The sequence below is a fragment of the Schistocerca cancellata genome, chromosome 5 (assembly GCF_023864275.1).
Source record: "Schistocerca cancellata isolate TAMUIC-IGC-003103 chromosome 5, iqSchCanc2.1, whole genome shotgun sequence".
NCBI classification, from domain to species: Eukaryota; Metazoa; Arthropoda; class Insecta; order Orthoptera; family Acrididae; genus Schistocerca; species Schistocerca cancellata.
In genome coordinates this window covers 408,955,813-408,968,922 of record NC_064630.1, presented here as the reverse complement: position 1 = coordinate 408,968,922, position 13,110 = coordinate 408,955,813, and the positions used below count along the sequence as shown (strand labels likewise).

The 13,110-nt window shown below is 40.4% G+C and overlaps 1 protein-coding gene across 1 annotated transcript in view; it reads right to left on the bottom strand.

Moving 5' to 3' along the window:
• The window catches only part of LOC126188569 (hexokinase type 2-like), a 184,109-nt gene that overhangs the window by 135,465 nt on the left and 35,534 nt on the right, over positions 1 to 13,110 (bottom strand). The window contains exons 3-4 of the mRNA XM_049930171.1: positions 7,210 to 7,349; positions 6,851 to 7,066 (exon numbers count right to left, since the gene is read on the bottom strand). Of these exons, the coding sequence (XP_049786128.1) occupies positions 6,851 to 7,066; positions 7,210 to 7,349 (356 nt within the window). The remainder of the gene's footprint in view (positions 1 to 6,850; positions 7,067 to 7,209; positions 7,350 to 13,110) is intronic.

The window sequence follows — 13,110 nt, the reverse complement described above, 5'->3', positions numbered from 1 at the left end:
GTGAATTAGTGCTTTCTTCAGATAATACAAGTATTATAATCCATTCCAACGGACAAACAGCAACAGAGAACATTGTAAATACCATAATGTGTTTAAAAGGATTGTTGACTGGCTTTCTGAAAATGGTCTCCCCCTTAATTTTAAAGACACACAGTATCAAGGAGTACAACAGCAGCCATTAAACTAAACCTTGAGCAGGAGTTACTAAGCAAGGCAGAGTTCTTCAGAGCTTTTGGTTGTACATAATAACAAGAATGTACATCACAAAAAAAATACATTTTACATCTTCTTAAACACAGTTCAGCCATTTTTGTACTTCAAGCTATTGCAAGTCTCGCAAAGAGACTAAACACTATATTCACTAACATTGCTTGTATTTATTTAGAAATGTCATGTGGGACTGTTTTCTGAGCAACTCATCTTTAAGAAGAAAAGTCTTCATTTCACAAAATTGTGTCATCGAAATACACTCCTGGAAATGGAAAAAAGAACACATTGACACCGGTGTGTCAGACCCACCATACTTGCTCCGGACACTGCGAGAGGGCTGTACAAGCAATGATCACACGCACGGCACAGCGGACACACCAGGAACCGCGGTGTTGGCCGTCGAATGGCGCTAGCTGTGCAGCATTTGTGCACCGCCGCCGTCAGTGTCAGCCAGTTTGCCGTGGCATACGGAGCTCCATCGCAGTCTTTAACACTGGTAGCATGCCGCGACAGCGTGGACGTGAACCGTATGTGCAGTTGACGGACTTTGAGCGAGAGCGTATAGTGGGCATGCAGGAGGCCGGGTGGACGTACCGCCGAATTGCTCAACACGTGGGGCGTGCGGTCTCCACAGTACATCGATGTTGTCGCCAGTGGTCGGCGGAAGGTGCACGTGCCCGTCGACCTGGGACCGGACCGCAGCAACGCACGGATGCACGCCAAGACCGTAGGATCCTACGCAGTGCCGTAGGGGACCGCACCGCTACTTCCCAGCAAATTAGGGACACTGTTGCTCCTGGGGTATCGGTGAGGACCATTCGCAACCGTCTCCATGAAGCTGGGCTACGGTCCCGCACACCGTTAGGCCGTCTTCCGCTCACGCCCCAACATCGTGCAGCCCGCCTCCAGTGGTGTCGCGACAGGCGTGAATGGAGGGACGAATGGAGACGTGTCGTCTTCAGCGATGAGAGTTGCTTCTGCCTTGGTGCCAATGATGGTCGTATGCGTGTTTGGCGCCGTGCAGGTGAGCGCCACAATCAGGACTGCATACGACCGAGGCACACAGGGCCAACACCCGGCATCATGGTGTGGGGAGCGATCTCCTACACTGGCCGTACACCACTGGTGATCGTCGAGGGGACACCGAATAGTGCACGGTACATCCAAACCGTCATCGAACCCATCGTTCTACCATTCCTAGACCGGCAAGGGAACTTGCTGTTCCAACAGGACAATGCACGTCCGCATGTATCCCGTGCCACCCAACGTGCTCTAGAAGGTGTAAGGCAACTACCCTGGCCAGCAAGATCTCCGGATCTGTCCCCCATTGAGCATGTTTGCGACTGGATGAAGCGTCGTCTCACACGGTCTGCACGTCCAGCACGAACGCTGGTCCAACTGAGGCGCCAGGTGGAAATGGCATGGCAAGCCGTTCCACAGGACTACATCCAGCATCTCTACGATTGTCTCCATGGGAGAATAGCAGCCTGCATTGCTGCGAAAGGTGGATATACACTGTACTAGTGCCGACATTGTGCATGCTCTGTTGCCTGTGTCTATGTGCCTGTGGTTCTGTCAGTGTGATCATGTGATGTATCTGACCCCATGAATGTGTCAATAAAGTTTCCCCTTCCTGGGACAATGAATTCACGCTGTTCTTATTTCAATTTCCAGGAGTGTAGTATGCTATGCTCATCCTTGATCATATTGTAGACAACTGTTTAAGGAGTTACATATTCTAACAGAAGTATTACTGCAAAATTTTCTACCATGAAATTTGTTGTAAACAATCTATTAGAATTCTGTATGTATAATACTATCCATAACTGCAATGTTAGAAGAAAAAGTTATCCCCGTTACACTTCCTTAAAACTGACCTTAGGTCAGAAAGTGATGAATAAAGCTGCTACCAAAATCTTTGATATGTCTGTCACAGAGCTAAGTTAACTCTGAAAGTAAGTTGATATTGGCCCTTCTAAGAGGCTGTGGATGTATGATACTTCTGAACCGGGGAAAAAATGACCACACCTCCCTCAAGAGTTTGAGGTAGGATGTCAAAAAGTTTTTAAAAAAATCATTTTTTCAAAAATATATTCATTTTGTAGTGCACATCTCTCTGTGGAGTTTGATATATAAAACATATATATTCAGGGAAATTTAAGACACGTTATTTTGTCTCAAGTGTGACACAGTGCAGTGCCACACCTCTTCGCAGCATTCTTCTATCGCACATCACATCACTCTGTGGAATTCAAGCTGTATGTTTTGTAATGGAGGCCATCGAATGTATATTCAGGACACTGGAAGTTAAAATATCCTGTGGTGCCTGCTTCCAATCACACGATTTGACATCCTACCCTCCTTAAAAAATACTCACAATCAATACTGGATGGGATTATTTGTACCTGGGAGAAAAGGAACTCTTCAGAAAATTTGCACTCTTTATTGCCTACTAGCTAATGACTTTCTCTTTGGAGTGACATAAAATCAAATACAGGAAACATAAAACCAGTAAAGACAAGAGACAAGCAGGACAGTAGACATTTCTTCAATCCTTAGATTCCAGCAGTTTTTTCTCTCTAATCTCGCTACAACTTTACACAGTGTGCTTTCCTTTCTGTGAAAGAATCTGATAATATGAATAGTATCAAAGACTAGTGTGGTTTCTTGATCTGATTACACCTATTTTGTCACTGTCTGCTACATAAAGTGAAATTGACCTTTCTGATACTGCAGCAATTGTAACACACACCAAATAAGCAAGACTGTCTTGGCACAATTGGTCATTTACATCTACCTCATTTACATAAAGAACACAACAGAATATAATTCACAAAGCACCCATATCAAATGCCTATTAAGCCTACTACAAGCAAAAAGTTGTACATTAGGAAACAGTTTCACACTGCATTCATAAACTCTAAATTCTCAAGCATGAGACTGAACAGTAGTAGTACGAAAATTTTATACAAATTTGGAATCGTCATATTCTTCCAAATGATTTGTGTGATGTCTCAATTTCACCTCTTTCCTCATTCTAACAAATAATCATGTCATAACTAATTTTGTAACTATTCCTGCCATTATCAAAACTCATTTTCCAGTTAACTTCACTAACTCTGCCGGAATCACCAGTTTAGTTATCCCACATTTATTCTCTGTTTAGGCATTATTAAGTGTTATTTATTCTCTGTTTAGGCATTAGTAAGTGTTATTTATTCTCTGTTTAGGCATTAGTAAGTGTTCGTACAATGCATTTTCCACGCTATTCAAAGAATAGACCTTAAGCAGCTGCTAAGTGTGGACAGTACAACTGGCCCTTAGTACTGTAGCAATATGGCAAAAATTGTCTGTCAAAATTTCATTTTCTTGGATACACTGAGAATATTAATATGTAACCTTTCTTACATGTTATTTCTGTTAGTCATTTATTTACACTCTGGTAGTTTCAATCTATGGATTTTGCTAACAATTATAACAGTGCTTATCTTTCACACAACCAACCAACCATATAAATAGACAGCAATTGGCATTCACCCATTCGGATTTATTCAGCTCAGCTCATATAGCCCCATCACCTTCGGTCTGTGGGAAAGTTTTTTTCTTTCTAGATGCAGTGGGGATTCCCCTGGCAGAGACAGCATGTACACTATACAGGGTGGTCCATCGATCGTGACTGTCCGAAATATCTCATGAAATAAGCGTCAAACAAAAAAACAACAAAGAACAAAACTTATCTAGCTTGAAGGGGGAAACCAGATGGCGCTATGGTTGGCCTGCTAGATGGCGTTGCCATAGGTCAAAAGGATATCAACTGCGTTCTTTAAAATAGGAACCCCCATTTTTTATTACATATTCATGGAGCACGTGAAGAAATATGAATGTTTTAGTTGTACCATTTTTTTCGCTTTGTGACAGATGGTGCTGTAATAGTCACAAACATATGGCTCACAAACAGTTGGTAACAGGTAGGTTTTTTTTAAATTAAAATACAGAACGTAGGTACGTTTGAACATTTTATTTCAGTTGTTCCAATGTGATACATGTACCTTTGTGAACTTATCATTTCTGAGAACGCATGCTGTTACAGCTTGATACCTGTAAATATCACATTAATGCAATAAATGCACAAAATGATGTCCGTCAATCTCAATGCATTTGTCAATACCTGTAACAACATTCGTCTCAACAGCAAGTAGTTCGCCTTCCGTAATGTTCGCACATGCATTGACAGTGTGCTGATGCATGTTGTCAGGCATTGTTGGTGGATCATGATAGCAAATAACCTTCAACTTTCCCCACAGAAAGAAATCCAGGGACGTCAGATCTGGTGAATGGTGCTTCGATGACCAATCCACGTGTCATGAAATATGCTATTCAATACCGCTTCAACCGCAACCGCACATCCATCACATTGGAAGTACTTCGCCATTGTGTCACGCAGTGAAACATCTTGTAGTAACGTCGGTAGAACAGTACATAGGAAATCAGCATACATTGCACCATTTAGATTGCCATAGATAAAATGGGGGCCAATTATCCTTCCTCCCATAATGCCGCACCTTGTATTAACCTGCCAAGGTCACTGATGTTCCACTTGTCACAGCCATTGTGGATTTTCCATTGCCCAATAGTGCATATTGTGCCGGTTTACGTTACCACTGTTGGTGAATGACTCTTCGTCCCTAAATAGAACATGTGCAAGAAATCTGTCATCGTCCCGTAATTACTCTTGTGCCCAGTGGCAGAACTGTATATGACATTCAAATTTGTCGCCATGCAATTCCTGGTGCATAGAAATATGGTACGGGTGCAATCGATGTTGATGTAGCATTCTCAACACCGACGTTTTTGAGATTCCCAACTATCGCACAGATTAGCCATGACAGCAGGTAAAACACCTACTTGAGCATCATCATTTGTTGCAGGCCGTGGTTGACATTTCACATGTGGCTGAACACTTCCTGTTTCCTTAAATAACGTAACTATGTGGCAAACAGTCCGGACACTTGGATGATGATGTCCAGGATACCGAGCAGCATACATAGCACACACACGTTGGTCATTTTAATCACAATAGCCATACATCAACACAATATTGACCTTTTCCGCAATTGGTAAACGGTCCGTTTTAACATGGGTAATGTATCACGAAGCAAATACCGTCTGCACTGGTGGAATGTTACATGATACCACGTACTTATACGTTTGTGACTATTACAGTGCCATCTATCACAAAGCGATAAAAGTGGTCCAACTAAAACATTAACATTTCTTTATGTACTGCACGAATATGTAATAAAAAATGGCGGTTCCTATTTTAAAAAAATGCAGTTGATATCCGTTTGACCTATGGCAGCGCCATCTAGCGGGCCAACCATAGGGCCATCTGGTTTCCCCCTTTGAGCTAGACGAGTTTTGTACTTAGTAGTTTTTTCGTTTGATGGTTATTTCATGAGATATTTGGCCCGGTCACTATCAATGGACACCCTGTACATTCATTCAAAAATCAACTTATGATTCATTCAGAAATCAACTTAGAATGTGTTCAAAAATGTTCAAAAACCAACAGGTCTGTGTTTCAAAATCATATGAAACTAGTTCTTATCTAGTGCATAAGTGTTACACACTAACTTGTGCCATGAAGGTAAAGATTGTTTTCTGTTGTATTGAAACCACTGTAAATGGTCAGCTAGCAGCCATATTTAAATAATCATTATGTTAATACTCAGTAAGCTGATTAGTTCCATATAATGGAAAATCCATGATGAAATAATGACAATATTTTCTCTCCCTGTAATATACTCTATGTTCTCGGAACCCTCCTGGCCTCAACCTTCATTAGTCATTGTCCTTCACCTACCATCCCATTTCCTGTTCCCACTCCAGCACTACTTCTACTCCACCAAAGCATCCACAGTCTTCTTTATTTCTTTCCTTTTCAGCCCCCCCCCCCCCCCCCCGCCTCAACCACCCACTATCTAACCTCCCGACTTCACCATCATTCCCCACCCTTACGCTGCTGTTCCTCCCCCTTCCTGCCCTAGCCTCCTCCTTACCCTCACCACCCAGACTAATTCTCCCATCATGCTCTGTTGTTCAGAGTCTGACCTCAGCAGCCACAGACAGTGGTCATGTGTGTGTGAGTTGAGTTTGCATGAAAGTGTGTGTGAGTGTTGTCTAATTCAGAAGAAAGTCTTTTAGCTGAAAGCTACCTGTGTAGTAGTCTTTTTGAAGTGCCTGTCTGCAACTTAACACCTCCACTAATTGTCATAGTTCCAAAGAATTAAGATTTGTCACATGAAGTGACTTATGGGGCACTGAACTAAGTAAGTAGCCTTTGCAAGGCCTCCCTGGTATTTGGAGATTACAGCTGCGATATCCATAAGTAACAAAACTGTAAAAGAGTGATGCTCTTTGGCATCTATAAAAGTGAAGACAATTTTGGGGAATGGATGGTTAAATGTGAACATGTTCCTAAGGCAGCATCAGGGAGGCAGAAGTTGATTCGTGTAAGATGGTTAACTGAGGAGAAGGGAACCAAATAAAACAAATTTTAGAAATAGGGTTGATCTATAGGAGTGAGGACAAGTTCTCTTGAAGAATAAAATTTATTGTTAAGATTCTGATACTATATTACCGGTTTTTTGTCCAGTGCATCTCTCAGCAGCTGAACTACATCTTGTCCAATAACACCAGAGCAGTTGAAGCCCTTAGTCCACCTTTCAAGAATTCCTACAGATAGTCCTTTCTGCATTAATGGAAAGCTGAATGTAAATCCTAGAGGCAGTACTTCTGTGTGTAACTGATGCTCCTTAACAAATGCTACTAGACATTCAGCTATATGATCAAACAGCTGCAAGAAAACATAAGAATCAGTGTTAAACATAACAGTAGAATTGTTTGATAGTGGGCTATCAGAATGAATATTTAGCTACACTGCAGAATGTTCTGCTATAATCAAACTACTATATTATCAGTGATGTATTACCAACAAACCTGTGTTCCAGTTCCCACCATAATTTTTTGTGGTATTGCAAATATCTTGGCTTTCATGTCAAAGTGCTTCTCAGACAAGTGAATAACAAGAACACGAAAATTAGTACCTCCAAGATCAAGCGCAAGGAATTTTCCCCTTTCTGTATTGTAAAAGAATGAAAAGAAGAGAAGATTAATCTTGCTGGTACTACATACCAAACCGCCATACACAACAAGAGTAGGCATACACATAAAAGAAAGAAAGAATGCTAGCTTTTAGAATAAATTGTTTGTTAAGTTCAAGTACTCGCACGCGCACAGAGTCTCAACATAGACCTGACTGGATATACAACGCAAGCCTGGAAAAGGATTTACTCTGAAAGCTATGACATTTTGTTTTGTACATGCTTGTTGATGACAAGGCTTCTGCTATTCAGTGAGCAGTCTCCTTTGCTCCTACAGTTTTGCGTAAATCATAAATTATATGCTATGGAAATAGCTGTAGATTAATTTCGTGAATAAAAGTAAAATTTATGTTAGGAAATATAACAAATTAATTTCCTTGAAGTAAGCTCCCTGTTGCATGCATAAAAAGCACTTTTTTGTTTATATTAATATCAGTGGATGACCAGATACTGTCAGATTCAACTTAGTAGCTACTTTAAGAAACATGAAACTGTTTAGTTTCCAACTGAGTAAAAATAGCATTGCAACTGTTCTAGAAATTGTTGATCAAATATAATAAGCTTTAGAAAATAAGAACATAATGACACTCACATTACATTTTCTAAGTATATAATTTCACTGTAATCCTTTTGGTACTTAATGATTTGTTTTACTTGAAAATAATTCTACATTAATAACAGGACACAACCTGTTTCGATCAGACACAGGCATTATCTTTGCTTAATACAAATTAGTGTTGATGTCCTACAAGGATCATACCTCAGCCTGTTCTTTCAAATTGATATCAATTATTAACTGCATTTTGTCATACATTGTAATACTGATACAACCTTACTTACCTCACATCACAAAAGTTCAAATCTTATTAAACATATCAGAAATTGTTTGACTCTCTTTTAATTTCTCATCATATAATGTACTCTATTGTAATTAATAATACATTCAAAATCTCTTATATGTTTATTTTAGGATACAAAAATGTAATGTCTCTCAAATTTTAAATATTTTATAGATTCAAAAAGTAACTGGGAAAAATAATTCAAACATATCTACAAAACAACGTCTTTTTCCCTGTGAAAATTCAAGGATGTGGTTGGAAGTGAAAAATTTGTGTGTGACGTATTTGAGACATCTGTCAGCCACACCTCTCATATGGCTCTCTCATACTGGAACATTCTTTTCATAACAACAGGATTTTTTCAAAATACACATAATGTGTTGTTGGATACACAAAGCTATCATCCTCTTTATTGCACTAGTAACTGAGAAGCTATACATTTATGCCTCAGAACTATTCTGGTTCAACACTGCAGAATGTGATGCCAGAGAAGAAATCCTTACCCACCTCTAAACTTAAGGTATGTTTTGATATTCTAAGGCTCAAGAAAGCCAAGAATGGCTACTTACAGAAAGTTAATGCTCTCAGAGATTTTAATAAATTACTAATATCTGGACGGTTACTTTATGCTGATGGAACATTAGGAATAAAAGTGTGTGACAATAAGTGGAAAATACTACCTGTGTATTTCTTCTTGCCTCTACATTCATCAGAGTTTTCATTTGGCAAAAGTTGGAGAATTTCAAATGAAAAAAAAATTAGGAATGGGAATCACCTATACCTGGTGTGTGACACATAAAAATACACCAAAGGGCAGAGATGTCACCAATTTTGAGATACTGCTCCTTTTTCCATCATAAATAATTCAGACTGTACATCTCTGAGTTGTTATATCTTTCTATGCACTAAACACCAATCAGCTACTGGTTACTGGTTGCCTTTCCTCAATTTTGTTTATTGTTCCCACACTGGAAATTCTCCTACTGCAATCACCCTTTAGATGTTATAAACACAGAACACAAAATATGAGGGGATACTGGAAGTTCTGAGACTAGCTCTATTTATGAGAAAGTAATTTATGAATGTATGTTTACATACAATCAACTTCAAAATAGTCGCCTTATACAGCAATATAGTGTTCCCGGAGTTTCTGCCATTGATGAGATGTGCCCTGGATGTCTTCTTTTCAAAGAATGTCTAGCACATTCTGTAATTTGCACTGGATCTTTGCAGTGGTAGCAGAACAGCAACCTTTGAGCTGGATCTTTAGCTTTGGGATAATAGTGAAGTCTACAGGACATAAATCTGGTGAGCAGTGTGGGTGCAGAAGTTTCATAATCTTGTTTCTGGTGACAGAGTGCATTGTTGTCATGGAATAACAAGTATTTTGTGCACCACAAATCAGACTGCTTACACCAAATGTCCTCCCCCACATGCCTTAAAACCTAGATTAAGAACAATGTTACAAGTGTTGAAAATGACAATGAGCGTGCATGTGGAGTTGCCTTACCTTCTTCTGTAATGGAAATGGTTGGCTCTCCCATTGTGAAGACTGTCACTTTGTCTCAAGAGATATACCAATATTTCATCATACACAATGATCCTTGAAATGAACGGATCATCCACAGCATGATGCAACGGCTTTTGGCACACTTGGGTGTGATGTTCCTTCCATTCCTGGGGCCAAGCTCGGCAGAAACATGCTGCATGTTGAAATCACTTAAGGACTTCCTTCAGTGATCCACAGGATACACTAACATTGACAACAACATTGTGGATTGTTTGCTAACAATCCTCCTCCACAAGTTGCTGATTGGTTTCAATATTTTCTGGTGTTTTGCTTGTGGCAGGTCGTCATGATCTCTCATTGTCTTCCAGTGATGTTCTACCATTCTTGAATTGCACATGCCACTCAAAACATCTCGCTTGACTTGTTGAGCATCACAGTAATTTTTTTCAAATTGTGTCAAGTCTCTCTGAAGTGCATTTCTCCAGTTCACACAAAATTTCACAGTCACTCATTATTTTAACTTGCTATTTGTACAAGTTGCAGGTTTGGTAACAAACATGGTCAGAATAGCCCCAGCTTCACAGCTCTGTATATAAACAGGACACTGTCTCTTGGCACACTGACTTGTGAATATAGGTGCTCCCAAAACCTATGTGTGCAGCCTTGCACTGTCATCTGTTGGCATGTTACATTGCTTCTCTTGACTTCTCAACCGAGCGAGGTGGCGCAGTGGTTAGCGCACTGGACTCGCATTCAGGGGGACGACGGTTCAATCCTGTCTCCGGCCATCCTCATTTAGGTTTTCTGTGATTTCCCTAAATCGCTTCAGGCAAATGCTGGGATGGTTCCTTTGAAAGGGCACGGCCGATTTCCTTCCCCATCCTTCCCTCACTCGAGCTTGCGCTCCGTCTCTACTGACCTCGTTGTCGACGGGACGTTAAACACTAATCTCCTCCTCTTGACTTCTCAATACCCTCTTGCATAATCCCATCTCCTTGCTGGCAGCACTGCAGGAATAAGGAAGACCTTACTTCCTTCATGTCATGCCTTTCCCAGCAGCACATACCACACACACATCCCTTTTCCCTGTCCTCCTCAAAATCTCCAAAAGAAGTGAGACAGAAGACATATGTTTTGTCAGCCAATGGTAATCAATTGAATGTTCATAGGCTCCCATGGCCACTGTCAATCTGAATAAAATAATTCTGGGTATTAGGCAACATCATTATGAAATGCTAAAACAACTGAAATGCCAAAGTTTCCACTGACTTTGTGGTGGTCCTCTTCGAGATGATAAACCTGCCATGAAGTGGACTACTGTAAGGTTGTTCACAACATTAGTATTTTAGCTGTTTTAGTGTTTCACACTGATTTTGCCTAGTACCGAAAATGATTTTATTAAGAAGAGTTCTATTTCTTCTCACTCATTTTGAATGTGGTTCTGAGCATGAATCTGTGAGACTAGAATATGATAAGGAACCCCGTACAGTTCAGCGATTTGCAATCGATTAATGCAATCTGTTATGAAAATGGCAGCTTTTTGATGATAATATATACAAGATTTTGTCCTATTCATGATTGTGTGTTCATCTTCCAATGCAACACTGAAGAGCCAACAAAAATGGTACACATGTCAGGTGATCAGACAGTATGCTTACGTATGTCTGTGTGTGTGTGTGTGTGCGTGTGTGTGTGTGTGTGTGTGTGTGGTTTGAGGTTTTTGGGCGCTAAGCAGCCTGGTCATCAGCGCCCAAACACATAGAAACAGGAACACATGTCACCTGCCAGAGTCATATCTAGACATACCAGGAGTCCCGTATCTCTCCAACTGCACGTGCTCCACACCATTACAGAGCCTCCACCAGCTTGAACAGTCCCCTGCTGACATGCAGGATCCATGGATTCATGAGGTTGTCTCCATACCTATACATGTCCATGTGCTTGATACAATTTGAAACGAGACTCATCTGACCAAGCAACATGTTTCCAGTCATCAACAGTCCAATGTCAGCGTTGATGGATCCAAACAAGGTGTAAAGTTTTGTGTTGTGCAGTCATCAGGGGGACATGAGTGAGCCTTTGGCTCTGAAAGCCCGTAACAATGATATTTTGTTGAAAGATTCACTTGCTGACACTTGTTGATGGTCCAGCATTGAAATCTGCAGCAATTTGTGGAGACTAATTCTCTCACACTGAACAATTCTCTTCAGTCAGTGTCGGTCCCATTCTTGCAGGATCTTTTTCTGGCCTCAGCGATGTCAGACACTTGATGTTTCACCAGATTCCTGATATTCACAGTACACTCATGAAATGGTCTTACAGGAAAATCCCCACTTCATCGCTACCTGGGGGATGCTGTGTCCCACCACTTATGGGCCAACTATAGCACCACGTTCAAACTCATTTAAATTTTGATAACCTGCCATTGTACCAGCAGTAATCAATCTAACAACTGCACCACACACTTGTCTTATATAGGCATAGCTGACCACAGTGCTGCATCCTGCCTGTTTACATATCTGTGTATTTTAATACACATGCCTATAACAGTTTTTTTGCCACTTCAGTGTATTTACAATCATAGCAAACCCTTTCATTTTGTTCTTCAACATTTTTGTGTCTGTAGCGGAAATATTCTCAAGTTATTAAATTTCTTCTCAAGGTCAATTTTAATTTCCTTTAACCTCTTAACACCTAAATAAATTTCTTCATGGAAAAAAATAAAATAAAAAATTATGTCACTCTGTAAGTATCCAAAATACTCAGGAAATGGCAGTACATGTCAGAAGTGTTGGTAACTTCATGTTGTAATCTTATCCTCCCTCATATCACCAGTATATTTTAAAATATTGCAAAGCACCGAGTGCACTGATAGCCCAAAGAGGCATTTAACCTAGTGTGTAGAGGGTATGATCCAGGCCAGATGTGGAGCTGTGATGTTTTGGTGTTTCTTTTTGTATCATGATTTGGAACCACTCATTCATGTTACTTTAAACATGTACCAGGATGTTTTATTCCCACATTCTTAATAACCAGTTGTTGCCCTACTTCTACATCCTCATGATGAGTATGCCGTCGACACTCCCATCCTCCAACATGACATTAGCTGTGTACACACAGCTGCACACATACATTCCAGCACTCTGTTGAACTTTGTCTGACCCAGTAAGTCCATCAATCTTAATTCTGTAGGAAATGTGTGGGACTACTTGTAACAGCAGGGGAAACAAAGTACTCAATATCCCTATAATCTGATAGCTCTGTGGGATTTAATCATCAACAAGTGGCTTCAGCTGCATATAGCATGTCTGAAGAAATCTGTGGATCCTCTTCTTCATTGAACTGAGACCAGTCACAGTCACAGCTACAAACAGTGTAACAGGGTATT